The sequence below is a fragment of the Rattus norvegicus genome, chromosome 1 (genome assembly GCF_036323735.1).
Source record: "Rattus norvegicus strain BN/NHsdMcwi chromosome 1, GRCr8, whole genome shotgun sequence".
NCBI lineage: Eukaryota > Metazoa > Chordata > Mammalia > Rodentia > Muridae > Rattus > Rattus norvegicus.
The window spans coordinates 129636574-129653488 of NC_086019.1; the positions used below are offsets into that span (position 1 = coordinate 129636574).

The 16915-nt window shown below is 45.3% G+C and overlaps 1 protein-coding gene across 7 annotated transcripts in view; it reads right to left on the reverse strand.

Annotated features, from left to right (window-relative positions):
• Asb7 (ankyrin repeat and SOCS box-containing 7) overlaps nt 1–16915 on the reverse strand; it is a 56327-nt gene that overhangs the window by 15112 nt on the left and 24300 nt on the right. For 5 of the 7 annotated variants that reach the window (XR_010055191.1, XM_006229350.5, XM_006229349.5 and 2 more), the window contains one exon: nt 11274–11879. Coding sequence is in view for 6 of the 7 variants with exons in the window: in XM_006229350.5 (XP_006229412.1) it covers nt 11274–11879 (606 nt within the window). In the remaining variant the exon portion in view is untranslated. Of the gene's footprint in view, nt 1–6630; nt 6870–11265; nt 11880–16915 lie in introns of those variants that run through there. The other 2 variants (XM_063269228.1, XM_063269231.1) reach the window with 2 other exon arrangements.

A 16915-nucleotide genomic window follows, 5' to 3' on the forward strand; every position in this document is an offset into this window, starting at 1 on the left:
GCCTTACAGGCAAAGGGCTGACTGAGACTTGAGTGTCACCTTGCCTTCCTGTGGTGTCTCGCTCACTGGGTCTCTTCCAGAACTCTTTACAAGTCAGTGATGTTATGGATGGCCTGAGTATGTCATGGCCCTGTCAGGTACGTGATGGCTAGAATGCTTCGTGCCTGGATGATAGTACTGTCCTGGTGAGTGCGGTGGAAGGCAGGAGGTAGGACATAGCTAGAGAATGGAAATCAACAGGAGCATTTATTATCCCCAAGTCATTTTCTGTCTCCTCTTTCTATCTACTATGGCAAGGACAGTCATGACCTTCTGTCCAAACACATGGTGCCAGTCAGCCTTCAATGTAAACTTCTGAAACCTTGGGCCCAAAGAATGTTTCTTCCTTGAAGTAGTCTGTGCTGGGTAAGTGGGTCACCATGACAGACAAGCCACTAGTAGGAAGCCTCCATCTCTGCTTTGTATATAAGGTCCTGAGGAGGAGAGATTTAGGGATACTGGCGGCTGACAGACAACCAGCTGTAGGCCTCAGTCTCTCCACAAGAAATGCGTGGCCTGGATGAGAGATGCGGAGGCTGGGACACTGGAGCCCTGAGACTTTGCAGCACCTCTATGGAGCCCTTTGCAAATGATGTCTGCTTGCCTGTTCATGGTCACAGGGGCCCAGCGGCAAGGGAGCTTGAGAGCCACCTTAAGCCAGTCTGAATCACTAGCTCACTTCATAATCCACACCCTGATCATCGGCCAGTAACCACCGCTGTCACTGAATCCAAACAAGAAGCGATAAAATCCAAATTCTTTTCTCTCAACAGTACTGAATATTACCAACACAAGGAAACCGTCTTCAACAACGGTTCAGTAGGCGTCTGGAGTCACACAGGACATAACGGTATGAAAAGGTGTATCCCATACTGAATACTTGCTGCTCCTTGTACACCACAAGTGTGCACTATGTCTGGAGTCCTTTAACCATCTCACAAGGGAGGTAATGGAGCTCCACTCCATTTTACTGGTAGTCTCAGAGAAATTAAGTAACATGCTTCAAAACTCAAGGAGATAGCATAGTTTAGTGGCCAGCAACCATTTAGTCTCAAATCCCATTATGTTTTTAAAAATTACTAGAGGATATGAAAGAACTTTAATGTGAGTCATATCTACGGTGATGACCACATCACAAATTACAACAGAAATTTTATAAATACCTGTAAATTCATTTAAAGGTAATTAAAACAAACCAATTGCATATTTAAATGAACAACATGATAAAATGTTTTACAAAATGGTCAAAGGGGTGTAGCAGCACCCCCAGTCTTTGGAATGCATGACTTTCTAGAGAAAAGTTAAGCTTTCTTGTGTACATTTGTATTCCAGAGGGAAGGAACATGAAGACAGACGGGCAGATAACACCATACTGCTGCTATGAGATCACTCCAACCTCATAGCCTCCCAGGAGGGCCCCAGGCCATCCAGAGAAGCACTACTCTTCTGACCTTATCTCTTGCTTGCATTGTTTTGATGGTGGTACTGCAAAACTAAGTAATGTTTCCTAAATGGAAAGAACTCCACAAGACTTTCCTGATCCAGCGATGGTGCTCCGCAGAGAGGCACTTCCCTAGTGAGCACAAGGCCTCATCAGATTCGATTCCTAGCGCTCCAAAGTAGGAAGGAAAAATAAGACTCTGGAAGGCCTGGGTGAGCAAGCACACGGCTTTCCACAGTACCTCACATGTGGTCTCCTAGCAGCCGCAGTGCAGGAGGGCCCAGACCCTCTGTCACGTACTATCAGAGACCGCACCACTAGTGCTCAGCTGAGTTCCCCTAGCATGGAACCACTTCAGACAACATTCCATGATGTTATTTGTTTGCAGTGTTTCAGGAGAGGCTTGACTGGGGATTCTTCTGCAAAATAACTCACTCACCCTGGGGCTGGTGAGTTAGCGCTGTGGCCACTGGGAGCCCAGTTAGGACTGTCCAGGCCTACATGTTCTGGAATGCTTTGTTCAGTAGAAGTCCTAGGCCTAAGCATATAGGAATGCTTTTCTCAGTTTGCAATTTTTCGTTTTCTTCTTCTTTAAACAAAATGACACGAATGGCATCCTCTAATATTTTGGGAGAATGTGCTCTTTTAAAGCTCTTTTTAATCACATATAACTCTTAACACAGAACGGCCTTGAGTGATAAGGGCACACTGTAGTGGTTAAACTCAACAATCCTGGAGGCAGAACGCACACGCTTGGCTCCTGGCCACTCACAACCCACACGGTCCACGCCAAGGTATTTAGCCTGCTGCCCTAGTTTCTCCATAACGGCACCCACCTCAAAGGTTGTATGAGAAGTAAAAACATTCACTGTGGCAAAGTGTTTAGAGCAGTGTGAAGCAAACCGGAAATAACCAAAAAGCAAATTCTAAAAACATTAGTTGCCAAACACTTAAGTAGGGATAATGCTTCTTCTTGGTTTTCGAAAACTAGAAGGCCATCTTTGGAACGCGGTCTCTGTCTTCTGGTGTAAAGATGGACACCAGGAAAGCAAGATGGCTGGGAGAGGTAAGCGGTACCCACTAGCAGAGGGCAGCCACTGCTGTGACTTCCAAGAGCTGACTATGAAGACTTTTCCTGGGTAAAAAGACATACATCAGAGAGCAGGTGTAACCATTCCTCCCTGCTCACACCAAGGAACGAACTGGGCTGGTCAGCGTGCAGTGTCAACAGCAGGCTAAGGGCAGTAAGGGTGGCTCAGGGCTACTGCTCCTCCACAGACATCTTGGGAGTCTTTCTTCAGGGACAGGAAGATGATGACTACAGGATGAATATTTATTTCTTGTCTACAGACCATACAAAAGCATTTCCTGCACCTACTGCATGCTTGGCAATGAATGTAGAGGGACAAAGAGGAGAAGGAAGGAGCAGCAGAGGGACAAGGAAGCAAAGGATGAGAGGAGGGACAACCGGCAGAAATGCACACCACCCACTAGGCACCGTAGGAAATGAGTAAGTGGGGCTGTAGCAGGGAGGCTCGAGGCCAGCTCCCTACAGACTGTAATTTACGGAATCATAAACACTGGAGGATACAGCAGGAACTACAAGGTGTTCAGACTAATGAACGCCGATGGGATTACACAACAGTTCAAAGGGTTAATCTTTCCAAGTATGGAGAAGCCTATCATTACTAATAACCAGGTTGGCACAAAATAGGAAATCTGCTTCTGACGGGCCCAGTTCAGAATAAATACAACGCCTGGGCAAGAGCATAACTTAGAAAACTAACTGTCCCCAAGGCCTCCCTACTCTATACACACACACTTTGTAGCTTTTATAAGGGAGGCCTAATTTATTTTTTGGGATAAAGATATCTGGACATGGGGACGGGAATGATGACTCAGCTGTGAAAAGGGTGTGAACGGCCCTTCCAGAGGCTCATTTCCCAGCATCTGTGTCGGCTGCTCACAACCACTGGTCACTCTGCGGCTCCAGAGGACCTAATGCCTCCAGGCTATGTGGACACCTGTACTCGTGTATATAGACACCATACATAATTAAAATAAATCTTTAAAGAATACTAATTACTCATAAAAGTAGACAAAGCCCGAACGTTTCAAACAGTCGAGGGTAACCACACAGAAGGTGAAGTCCCAGGCTTCACTGTAGAGGTGGACACAGTGATTGGGAAGAGAGAAGACCTCCCTCCTCTGGACTGCTTCAGGGCCTGCCATTCCCTAAAGAGCCTCCATCTCCGCCAGCATCCGGGATGATCTCCTAGTACTCCTGTTTACCTGGTGGCATTCTACAGTCCGACCGTAGGCATACTGCTTTTGGAGACAGCTATCCTTATATAGCCCCAGCTGGCCTGAAACTTACTATACACACCGGGTTGGCCTACGATTCACAGAGACCACTTGCCTTTGCCTTCTGTATGATAGGATTAAAGGCATGGACTGCCATGTCTGGCCAATGACACATTATTCCTTTTGTTCTTGCTTCTAAAGTCCTCTCACTGGAACTAAGTATAAAGTGGGGTAAACAACTCTTGCTTTGCAGGTTCTAGCTCCCTTAGAATAAAAATAGCAGCATCCACTCACAGTTCAAGCATACAGTATCAGCTTTCTGACAGAAATCTATCAGTTATATTTTTCCTCAGGTGACTGAGCACTGGCGGTCTGTATGAGATGTCCTCTATAATCTCGGGCATAGAAATGCTTGGTCTCCAGTTGGTGGTACTCTTTGGGGTAGCTTGGGAGGTGTGACCTTGATGGAGGAAGCACGTCACCGGAGGTGGGCTTTGCGAGTTTAAAGCCATTCCTTTCGCTAGTCTACTCTCTGCCTACTGCTTGTGGCTTGTGCTTCCTGCTTCTGCTGCCATGCCTTTGTCATCACAGCCTCTAATCCTCTGGAACCAAATCAACTCTTTCTTCTATAAATTGCCTTGGTCATGGTGTTTTATCACAGTGGTAGAAAAGTAACAGAGTCAAGCCAAAATGACCCACAGTTTACATTTGAGACAAGGCACCCATAGCAGCAGTAATGGTGGGGATTATAAACACCTCAAGGTGGTGTGGGAGAAGAGCCTTTCTACTCAGTCAGAATAGAAGAACCTAAAATGTGGTATTATCTGAATGATGACAGTGTTCATGTCTGAAAATGGTTTTTAATATGTTAACAGTAGAAACTCTTGTAAAGGCTCTAATGTAGATGGTCTGGCAAAATTTCCAATTCACTAGGAAAAAAGAAATTAAAGACCCTTAGTTAAGATGTGTCACAGAAATTTCTCCACAGGGAAAGTAAACTTATAAAAGGTCATCCCATAAAATGACAACAGAAGCACTAGGGATGAGCATAGTAGGTCAGGGCAGCTGTCACCCAGGCTGTGGGGTGAATCTACTCACACACTACTCTGGGCTGGATTTAGCTCAGAAAGCCACAGCCCGTTTGACTTCCTTAAAATTTAAAAAACTGAGAAGTCCTTTTTGTTAGCGTGTTGGTGCTAGGGATTGAACCCAGGGCCTCTTGCATAGTAAGCATATATTCTACTACAGAGACACCATTCCAAGCCCCCATCCCCACCCTCTACACCCAGGCCTCAAAAGTTTTTTCTCTTTTTTTTCTTCATTTTTACTTTTAGTCTCAAATCGTATTTCTGTAAACATAGTACTTTGTGTGTGTCTGTGTGTTTTAATAATATAGTACTTGACTATTACTGAAATCTAAACAAAAACATATTTCTGGTTACTCCAATATTTATAAAACAGTATTTTTAAACATCTGTGATTAATGTTCCAACAAGTGACTATCTTAAGTACTTGACAGATTAAGTCTCCTGTGAAACAGTTTACACAACTCAATTCCCAACCACTTCACTTTTTCCTTTTAGCATTATGAGCTATTTAATTCCTTAAAACACACAAATCAAAATCCACCCAAGGTCTACCTTCACACGGCACTGAAAGCATGTGCTGGTGAGTCAAGTCTGTGCATGATGCTTCTGATACACAGGCAAGCGCCTCAGCTCAGTGTCTTAGGACGTAGAGCATAGACTCGATCAACTCAGTGAAGCCAAGGACAGTCTAGCCCAGCCATGGAACAGGAGGATGCTGTACAGTAGAAGCAGGCCATACCAGCAAGGTGGATGGACAGTTTAGTTACCTGGGACCTGGCAATGTCTGCCATGTTCTGTGCATACTTGTGTCTGCAAACTTCCTCCAGGATCCAAGGTACTAAAATTCCCAACGGATAGAAACCACTTATCCTGAGTCAGCAAAGCCACAATTTTAATAAATGCCAGCCAGGAAGGAGGGGTCTCTCCAGAGCCTAAGCCACAGCATGCAAGTGTAAGGCAAGCTTGCAGCTCATCCAGATTTTAACTTTAATCAAAACTACATTAAGGATTCTTCAAATTCTAAAACACGAGGCTGAGAAGATACCTTGAAAAAACCTGAATGTATTGCTGGGCATGTAGCCTGGTGATGGTGGCCATGGACTGATTACTGACTATGTCCATAGCCCAGGCTTTGATCCTCAGCACTGAAAATGTGGAAATTCCACAGTGCTCCATTCATACTGCTTAGCTGAAAGATGCCTCTGTACCTTTACAATAGGAATCTTTCAAGGAACTCGTGCTTGAGTTGGTTATATTGGTCTATATTTACCATAATAGTGATCAGTTCATCAGCTGACATAATTTTTATGAAAACAAGCAAAAACCAGAGTCTCTTTCCAGAACAAGATGGCTTCGAAGAGAGTGCTGTTTCTCCTTTCCTACAAATGTTTGCCTTCCATCTGCTCTGAACTTCAGTGTGCTAGCCTGATGCAGTGTGCTAGCTTCATTCAGATATGTTGCTAGGAAAGCAAGAAATACTTAGAACAGCCTTTTCCAGATAACCTTGAGACAGTGAGCTTTTTTCTTTTTCAGTCTGGTGTGTGTGTGTGTGTGTGTGTGTGTGTGTGTGTGTGTGTGTGTGTTGTGTGTGTGTGTGTGTTGTGTGTGTGTGTGTTGTGTGTGTGTGTTTGTGTATGTGTGTGTTGTGTGTGTGTGTGCGTGTGTACACGCATGTGCACATGTGTGTATTGCACACATATGTAAGTTCATGTGTGTAGAGGCCAGCAGTAAATACTGTCTTCCTCACTGCTCCTTCACCTTAGTTTTTGAGGCGGGGTCTCTCACTAAAGCTGGAGAGCAGCAGCAGCTGGCTGGGAGCTGGCCAGGAAGCCCCAGGGAGCCTCCTGTCTTCACTGGCCTGGCGCTGGGCTACAAGAGCACGCTACCGTGCCCAGCTTTATCTGGGTGCTGCTTATCCAAACTGATGGATGTCTCCATGCTTGCTGGGCAAACACTACAGCTGAGCCGTCTCCCCAGTCCCAACGGTGATACAGAATCTGAAATACATTGATGAACTTTTTGTACGTTTAGATTATAGTCCATTGGTATATCTTAAACTTTTAGTGGGCCTTTTGCCCATGCACACAGTAACATAAATTAGTCATCAGAAACACATGACACACTAGGTTTTCACATTGTTAGCCAATTTCATTATATAATAGCAAAAGAAATCACTTTTCTTAATATTCCCACTGGTCTCAGACAATCATTACACAGGCAGACTCTCAGAACGTAAATAAAAAGTTTTAAAACCCCTCTTTTCAAAGCTCACGTCTGACTGGTCATCAATACTGTGGTCATTTTCCTTAATGTGACAAGTGAACTTTGTTCGTTTCTAAGAAAAGTCCTGCTAAGTGCCCACGATTAAACGGTATAGTTTGGCTGTCAGTCAATCTTTCAAAGAGAAATGGTTCTCCATGCAAAAGCTGCTAGTCCCACCCAGACAGACCTGCCACTTTCCTACTAAGCTGCCTTCCTCCACAGAGCATTGCTAAGGTATGTGCACAAAGGGACAAGACTCAGTTCAGTTATGTTTACCACTTTGTCCAGGACGTTTGTAGATGGCTGCAATACTCATGACTGAGGTTGCCTGGCAGTGATGAAAACAGTGATTATTATCAGTGCCACACCAGCCAGACTGTCATGCCAACCTGGAAGCAGTTGCCCTCCAAGATCTGGACCGTATGCCCCTAAAGCCTCCTAGAAGCTCATCCTTTGGAAAAACACAACAAATAAACAAAACCCAGTTCTCAATGCCTCCCCCACACACACCTTCTCTCTTCTCTCCTTCATCCCTCCCTCCCTTCCTTTCCTTTCTAGTAATAGAAAACCACTGCCTATAAAAGTGGCTAATGGCAAGAATTTGGTTCAGTTCTCCCATTTTTTCAAGGAGGGCACCAATCACTGTGGGGTGAGTCTAGGGGCTGAAGAGCTTGCCTAGGGTCACAGGCAAGCTACTTGTGGCACTTTGTAGCACCCCATTCTGCTGGTTTGATGGCATCTCTGATAACGGGCACAGCTGGGAGCCTGTGATGAAGGAGAGACAGGAATCCTCAGCAGCTCACAGAACTGAAGCTAGGAAGCTCGCACACTTCAAATTAAAAAAAAAAGGTAAACCCAGACGGACGACCCATTCCAACTCTCACAGGCATCGAGCTTAGACGCCATCATTCCTGAGTCCATAAGGCAGAGAAATTGCTCAACCTTAAAAACTAAGACTGATTTTGGAGCAAGCAAAAAGACTGAAGCTGTAGGTGGAGCACCTTCATCCGAAGCTCTGGAGATTAGGATCAGCCCAGTGTGCTTACCTGAGCAAAGGCTCATAGACAGCAACACTGGAGGCTATGAACGGACAGGAAGTCAAGAGCCAGTCAAAGGAAGCCCTGCCAGGTCATAAGTGAGACCAATAAAGCACCTGGTGACTATATGACAGAAGAGGGTGTGTGCAACCAGCCCCCCAATCCTCTCCATAAGTAAGGCAAAGACCCCCAGAGAACGAACATGTCTCCAGCTCAGCCTCCTCAGCTTCCTAGCTCACCTGACAGGACTGAAGGCAGAGCTACCAGACGGTAGGTGAAAGCACTGTGAGGGCTGCAGCCTGGGACACGGGCCTGGGACACGGGCCACCTACAATACTGGACATCAGTAACTGTAGCAGCTGCCCTCCGGTGTAATAGCAGAGGGCAAGCCTGAGGAGGAGTCAAGGGGGTGAGGGTGAGAGCGGAGGAGGGGAAGAAACACAGACTTGGGAGAACTTAGCACACTGGGCTACCTGCAGTCACGTAGAACACAGCCCCATGCCCATCCAGATGAAGAGGAAGCCTCCCATAAGACTATTAGAGGTGAGGGTATGGTGGCTCAAACCTATAATCCCAGCACTAGGGAAGCAGAGGCAGGGATCTGCTGTAGGTCTGCAGATAGCAAGGCACAAGCCAGGCTAGATAGCCAGGACCATCTCAAAAGGACCAAAATAGAAAACATTAAATTAAGTAAGGGTGTGTACATGCACACACTATTAACCTGAATTCTTGCTGCTCTTTACATCATGCTTAGCTTAAAAAAAAACAACAAAACTACCACACCACACAAGGCAAGATACAAAGAAAAAGAGCCAACCAGACTGAGGCATGAAATGGATGTTGCAATTACTGTAAGCCAGAGAACCTAGAGTAACTGTGACTGAAGGAAGTTCCAACTGCTGCCCTAATGAAGCAGCGGTTCTGAGGAGGTAAGGTTCCCTCCCACACACCGTGCAGAGATGGCCAGGTGAGGACCAGACAACCAAGAAAAGCCCTGACTCTACTAGCCTGGACCCAGCTTTGACTGACTCTGTTTTCTGAGCAAGGCCCTCTCTGACCTAAGGGGAAACATTTACAAGGAGGGAACCCTCCAGGTCCCAGGCTCTTCCATAAAGCAGCCTCACCAACCACACGCAGAGGCCGTCCCTTTCAGGTGCTGTACTCTAGCTGGTTTCCATACTGTAAGCACAAGCAACTGCAGGTCACCAACTCTATTTATTTTGTATTTTAGAGACAGGGACTTGTGACTGTGGCCCATTCCTACACAGCCTGCCTGGCTTTGAACCCCAAATCCTCTTGTCTCAGTGAGGTGTGTACCACCACACTTAGCTAACGGCCCTTTCCAAGAAGTGGCTGGGGCATCAGAGGGGCCGCCTGACCCAGTCATCTAGTCTATACTCCAAGCTGGTGGATTTCTAGATGGGCCATTGTCCCAAACTACAATTTCTCTGTAATAAAATCCCAGGCATGAAGTCATAAAAATCTCATCTTTTTAATATCAAAGTTCCTGTCAGTCACTACCTGAGGTTATGCTCTCTCGTAGAATTTCTGTCTTTTGGGAAGATTTTGCATTCCGAGGGCCGGCTCAGCAGCACCGCTCTCACAGAAGACCTGGGTTCTCCTGACATCCAGGAGACAGCTAACAACCCCAGGAGCTCTAGTTCCAGAGGACCCAGTGCCTTCTGGCCTTGTTGGATTCTATACACACATGGTACACAGACGTATAGGCAGGCAAAATACCCAAACACACTGAGTAAAATAAATACATTCTAAAAACACCCCATATTCTAATAACTCTTTGGTCTGTACTTAGGTCACCTACACAGCTTTATACTGTGGTGAAGGAAGACTGAGAACGAAACCCTCAGCTAAATCATAACTAGCTCCTCTCGTGGGCTCCTTTATCAGTTAACCCTAACCTCAGGTTGCGCTACACTTTGAATATTTACAGTTATATAATTGTACTCTTTCAACAATATTTCTTCTGCTCCCTTCCATCTGTATAAATAAGTTCCTCTTTTGGTTTAGGAAAGCATTTTCAGAATTTGCTTTCCCCATCAGCTATAATGCAACCCCAAAAACCCAAGCACCCCAGACCCTCCCTCCCGGCTCTGTAATTATGTCCATGTGGGCACATAGACAAATTGTCCCACTCTCCCTTGCTCTAGCCTGGCCTAGGGGAGGGGCAGTTCCTCTCTTCAGGGCCTAGGGCTGTGTGTCCTCACTGCCATACTGCCCGGTCACTTCACACACCTCCATGTCTTCTGGGACATGCTTACTTGCTCCACTCCGTGGCTTTTTAAAAACTTAAAACTAAAACTGGCCTCTTATAAATGATAATTAGAGGCCAGCCTTCCTTCTGTAATCAAGATCATATGGGGAAAGGCATTGAGACTCTGACCAGCACAGCAGAGTTAATCAAAGGTGCTTACAGACGTCACCTCTGCCTCACACATTTACCTGTGATACATACACTGAGCTCGCAGGGAAGCCAGATAAGAGAAGGCAGCAAAGCCCACGCAAGCTAACACCTCCCTCAGAAAACGATGTGGCCACCAGCTGCTGCTGAGTTAGACGAGTTAGACACTTGAAGGTGTAAATGAAGGGTCTCTCAGAAGCTGGGCAGACGCTGATGTAAGCCGTGTGGCCTGGGGACCTGTGGCCTAGGTCCTAGTGTTTTCACACATCTTCCTTCGCCTCTCTTACTGGGGCCTCTAAACAATCCAGAGTGGCCCTGCTTTCATGTAGAACTTAGTAAGGAAGTGCAAAATTGTCCCCATAGCTAAGCAATCTGAGACCCCACCCTTCTAATTCTCCATCTGAGCCTGCTGTCTCAGCCAGGATATCACTCAGACCAGAGGGAACCACCTTATTCTAACATTCAGCTCCATTCACTCTGAAAACAGTGTCTGTCTTGACCCTGAACTTTACCGTCCACTTTTAGTAAACCAACAGGGTTTTGGATAGGTGAGTCTTACTTACCAAGCAGGACTGATAAGAATGGCTAGCTTCTAGTCATCTCATATTACAAAAGTATGTCAAGCAACTCAGAAGGCGCGGGTTAAGGGGAAAGATGCAATAATAGCAGTAGGTGTTACATACTTGTGACGTCTTGTAAGAAATCCAAACACGGCCGACTACTTCCTGAAATACTTATGGAAACGGCCAGTGGGGTCTGACCTTCATAGTTCCTTGTGTTCGTGTCCGCTCCATAGTTATACAGCATCCGTGCGCAGAGCACGTCATCACGGAGGGCAGACAAGTGTAAAGGAGTCTGTCCGTCTTCTAGGCGCCCCAAGTTTGTGTCTGCTCCTCTCTGAAGAAACATGCGGCAGTAAGAATGGTTGCTTTTGATCACAGCGTAGCGCAGCAGGAACCCATTCTGGATGTCGATGTTGGCACTGTGGTCCAGAAGGATTCTCACACAGCTCGACCTCTCTCGGATGATAGCAAGCTGAAGTGGCGTTGTTCCTTTATCACTGAGCGGGTCGACCTCGGCCTTGAACTCCAGGAGGAGCCGGACAAATGAGTCCCTACCGTAGTGGGCAGCCACATGGAGGGGAGTCCAGCCATCATTGCTTTTTGCATTAATAATGTCACTCCTGTATTCAGACTCCAGCATCAGGCGTGCGATCCGGGCCCGGCCGTGCATGGCTGCGTAGTGCAGAGCGGTGAAGCCTCCGATTAAATCCTTAACCGTGGGATCAGCTAGAGTTAAATCAAAATGAAAACATCAGTGGCTGTGGAGACAGAGCAACTCTATGAGGACAGAGTTCTCAGGCTGAGCCAGTTATCACAGACTGTGAAGGGTTAAGTGCAATGAGTGATGCTAAGGCCTCCCCAGGCTCCGGTGGAAAGCACACTCTAGTAGAAACTATCAGGCCTAAGTCAACGGGAGGAGGAGGGAGATGACCAACACTGTTTAAAGATAGACCCTGCAGCACCTCACCCTCCTGCTGGCCAGCCTGCGACTGTTCAGCCTCTGATTGGGGCCTGATTCACGGCCCCTTTGTCTCCAGCTATTTTCATGCCTTTCCCTTGTGCTACTTCTTGCCCTAAAGGGAGCGTGTGCAGCAACACTGCTGCTCTGAATTGCAGTACCCTGTGTTCAGCTGGACTTGTTCTAAAATTTCATAGGGGTTGGGGTGGGTGAAGGCAAAGAATGAAGGCGCCCTATGCTCCATGAAAGCAGCAGGTGAGACCCATGCTGAGTGGCACGGCATGATACAGCATGCTTGTGAGTACCACGGGACTGAGCTCAGTTACAGGTGGTCCTGCGGCGTAACAGCAAGAACTTTATTTGAAAAAAAATGGAAGAAACCTCAGTACAATATAAACATTGCTTTAAAAAGTAAGTTTTAAAGACTCCTAAATTAACAGATCCCTTGGAAGAAAACTTCATAGGAATCATCTGCTCAGTGACTCTTTGAGCTACAGACCTTTGCCACCTACTCTGGCTTTTCCACGGTGCCAAAGGTCAGCACTTTGTGGCTCACATCCCACTGATATCCCTGCGCTGTAGGTGGAGCAGAGACAAGAACTGCCTCCCCCACATAGTGGATCCGTGTTCTGGAAGCGCATAAAGCAGTTGAGGGAGAACACCCAGGTGGGCCCAGTGACAAGCATTAAAATGCTCCTTACGCAACTCAGCTCTTATTCACATATCCGTGGATGTTTCTCACAGGCACGAAACGACTCCAAAGCTATGTGGTTAAATATTTATGTACTATTTAATAAGATCGTATTATTTAGTTCCAGACTACAACAGCTGGATTCTCTTACAAGAGGCTGTGAGGCAGAAAATGATATGCTGAAATATTAATAACACCGCAGTGGATGAAAACTACAGTTAAAGAGTTGTTAGCAAACAGAACCTGTACAAGTAAACTATTACTTTAGCTCCTCGTAATATCTGACACAAAGTGACAGATAACAACCACCCAACAACAACAAAAAAGAAGGCCCCAGCAATGCATGGCTTTAACTAAAGGATATTCAGTACCTAGGGCTATGCAACAGGCAAGCTAGAACCCTGATGCAAAGCACTCTGCTGCCATCTACTGGAAGAGTGTGGTCATGCACTAGTCATCTTTCACTACAAGCCAGAGATCTCAGACCAAACTGATGGGTCTTTTAGATAGACCCTGCTGTTATCTAGATGAAGTGACTGCTGGAGAGATGGCTCAGTGGTCAAGAGCTGTTGCTGCTCTATCGGAGAACCTGGACCCAGTTCCCAGCACTCATATCAGACATCTCATAACCACTAGCTTCTTCAGCTTCAGGGGAAGCAACGCCCTCTTCTGGTCTCAGCAGGGATTGCATGCATATACATAAATCCATATCCCCCCCCCGGCCCCCCCACACACACCCCACAATGAAAAAACGCTGTCTTTAAGCTGTATCTGGCCACATATTTCCAGATAATCCCTCTTGATCCTTCAGCGATCTTGGGAACCCCTCCCTCCCACCTTTGAAGGTGCAATACCCTCACCCACACACTGCAGTCATTCTAGTGGACAAGTCAAGCTGCAGAGCTGTAACGAAGTGTTGCACATTTAATGTTCACTGCATGTGTAAGGCTCCGCTCACATTCTAGTGCTACACTGAAGTAAGAAGACACAGATTCTCACACAGAACAGTAGCCTGACTCATCTCTGCACAAATCACTCAAATGAACCAACCAACTGCATCCTGTGAACAAAGGACAGAAGCAAGAACTAGAGGGTAATAATGCATAAAAACTATAGCCGCTGTCCCCAGGAAAAGGTGACAACATGAAACAGGGCATGTGAGGGTGCAAAGAAAATGCACTTCAGATCAGTCAGTGCGATGCAGTGAGAGCTCACTTGCAGCACCAACAAAGTCTGCAGGACAGTGGTTTGTGAGAAATGCTTAACGCACGTACAAAAACCGCTTAACTGCATTTCCTGAAGTTTATTGCAATTTGTCTTTATCAGTGAGATTTCTGAGTGCTCTGCCTAAAATAATCAACCCCAACAAGCTTCTCCTCCTCCTTGCCAGATACTCCGCCCACCAAAGAGACCCATTTTAACAAATGGTAGGTAACATTGTAATGTAAACATGGAAACAGACTGTGTTTAAAAAACAGAGACACATCACTGAGCTGCCCGAGATGTTCTCTAAAAGCTTTAGCAACTGGAAGTGAGATTTGTGTATCAAGGGCACAGGTTGATGAGCTCCAAGAATTCACACGGCCACATTAACTAAAAGCACTCAACATTCACAACACTTTTGTCCTCTCAAATTTTCCCCATGCCTTTTACAACCAACTTCCTACCTAGATTCTGGGAACAAGGCAGATCTTTCCCCATGCCTTTTACAACCAACTTCCTACCTAGATTCTGGGAACAAGGCAGATCAAGGACAAAACTTTGGGTTTGTAGGCTTTCTCTAGAAAGGGGTCACCTGCGGAAGTGAGACTGGCTAATCCACTTAGCACATGCTTCTGAGCAGGACTGCCTTATTTGCGATGGGAGGCTCTGGGAGCAATGCTATCAGCCATGTCTCTTCTTCATAACAGAAGGGAATGGTGGACTCTGATGTCAAGAAGCCGCTGTGCAGCCTGCTGTCGGTGGCTACCCTGCCACTGTCCTTGCCAGCGAGGCTCCATGGCATCAGGACCACTTTTAAGTTTGCCCATTAAAAGGGTAAATGATGAGCTGTGTGCCGTCAATTCACATTTCAGGGATCTAGAGAGCTGGCCTACTTGTACGCTTTCCTGTGGATTATCTGTCAGTGTCTACTCATTTCCGCTGGGACGTCCTTCTATGGAGTTATAAAGGTTTGCATATTCTGCACATGGGCCAAGTAAAGGATGCTTATTCATGGATTTATCTTTGCAATGCTGGAGACTGAACACAGACAAGCACCCTACCACTGATCTACACTTGGCTCTCCTTGATTTCATCAAATTCACTTTCTTTTTTTAAGCATTTCCTAGATTTCTGCTTTGCTAAAGAAAACTTTGCCCAACACAACACTACAAGTTTTCATTTCTTCTAGATATTCTAGATATTCTGTACTTTATCTAGATATTCTGTACTTTAAACCCATAAACATAGGTCAATGATCTACTAGTAGTTAATACTTGTATATGGTATAAAGTAAGATCAAGGTTCATCATTTGCCATATGGCTATCTACCTGTTTGCTAAAATACTTTCTTTACAAATTAGGGAGCATGGGGACAATGGACAGGTAAACGTGCTTAACAAGAGAATACGATAACCTGAGTTCTAGTCCTAGATTTCAGTGAGAAAGAAGAAAATGGACACCTAAGGAACTAAGGTGTCTGCAGATCACTACGTGTACACACACACACACACACACACACACACACACACACACACACACACACACACACTATCCCCTCTGCTTAGACAAACACAAAGAAATATTTTTTCAATGATTTACCCTGCCTTTGCTGAAACTCATTTTATCATATTTCTGAATTATTCCATTTATCTAAAAATACTTCCTAGTTGGGTATGGTAGCACAAACTCAAAGATGGTGGCAGAAGGACGGTGAGTTTGAGGCCAGCCTGGGAACAGGTTCAAGGTCAGAATAAGCTAAGTATCAAAGCCCATGTCAATGGCACTCCAGGGATGAAGCTCAGTGGCATCAGGCTTACCCAGCATACACACGGCCCTTCGTCCAACCCCAGTATACAGAAAAAGATGCAATTGAACAAGAGTTTTGACCATGCCAATTCCAGACTGCTAACTATTGTAGCTTTGCAGCATGTCTGATATCGGGTAGTGTTAATTCCTCCAACTGTTCTAAAACTTATTTCAGCTAATACATTTTCAAGGTACATTTTTAGTTTCTTCATACAAGCCTGGCCTAATTTTTACTGTTCTAATTCCACCAACTTTACAGATGGCAAACTTCCCCAAATGATCTAAATAATACTAATTTTCCATGTAATGAACACAAAGACTTCTCTACTTTTTTACAACTTCTTTAATCCACCCCAGCAATGTTTCATATAGACAATATATTTAATTAAAATTACTATTAAAAACCTTAAATTGTTGCTATTATGGGCTGCTACTTCATCCTCCAGATGTTAACTGATGGCAGAACTTGAGTTTTGTAATACTGGTCTACAATCTAGTTCCATACATACTTTTAGTTTTCATACATTATGTGTGTGTGTGTGTGTGTGTGTGTGTGTGTGTGTGTGTGTGTGTATAGATAGATAGACAGATAGATGTGTATACATATATACATACAAATGTACACACATATACACATCAAGACAGTTTTACTTACACTTTTGATTTGCTATTACTAGTGTATGATACTGCGGAGACACATGCCAAGAACTGCTTATGAAGGTCAACTTCCAGGAGTCAGTTCTTTCCTTCCAGGGATCAAATTCAGAGCATCAGGTTTGTACAGCAAGTGCTTTTGAGCCATCTCGCTGGCCAGTAATGCTTTCACTTGTTCCTCTGTAATTGGTGTATTGGTCTTTTACTAAGAACATGTTGCATACAAATAATGAAAGCACACAAACTGTTCAACACTAAGTGTGAAGCCAGCTGCAGCTTCTCCTGGGTCCCTTCTGAGCTGCAGTCTTGCTTGCATCTTGAACAGGTAGTGTTGTCACAGGCTGTTAAGTGACCCTTTGGCACTTATCTTTGATTTAGCAAATGGCTCAAGGGTTGTGGATATTAAACAAACCTTGAATTTCTGATAAATGCTACCTAGCCATGTTGTAA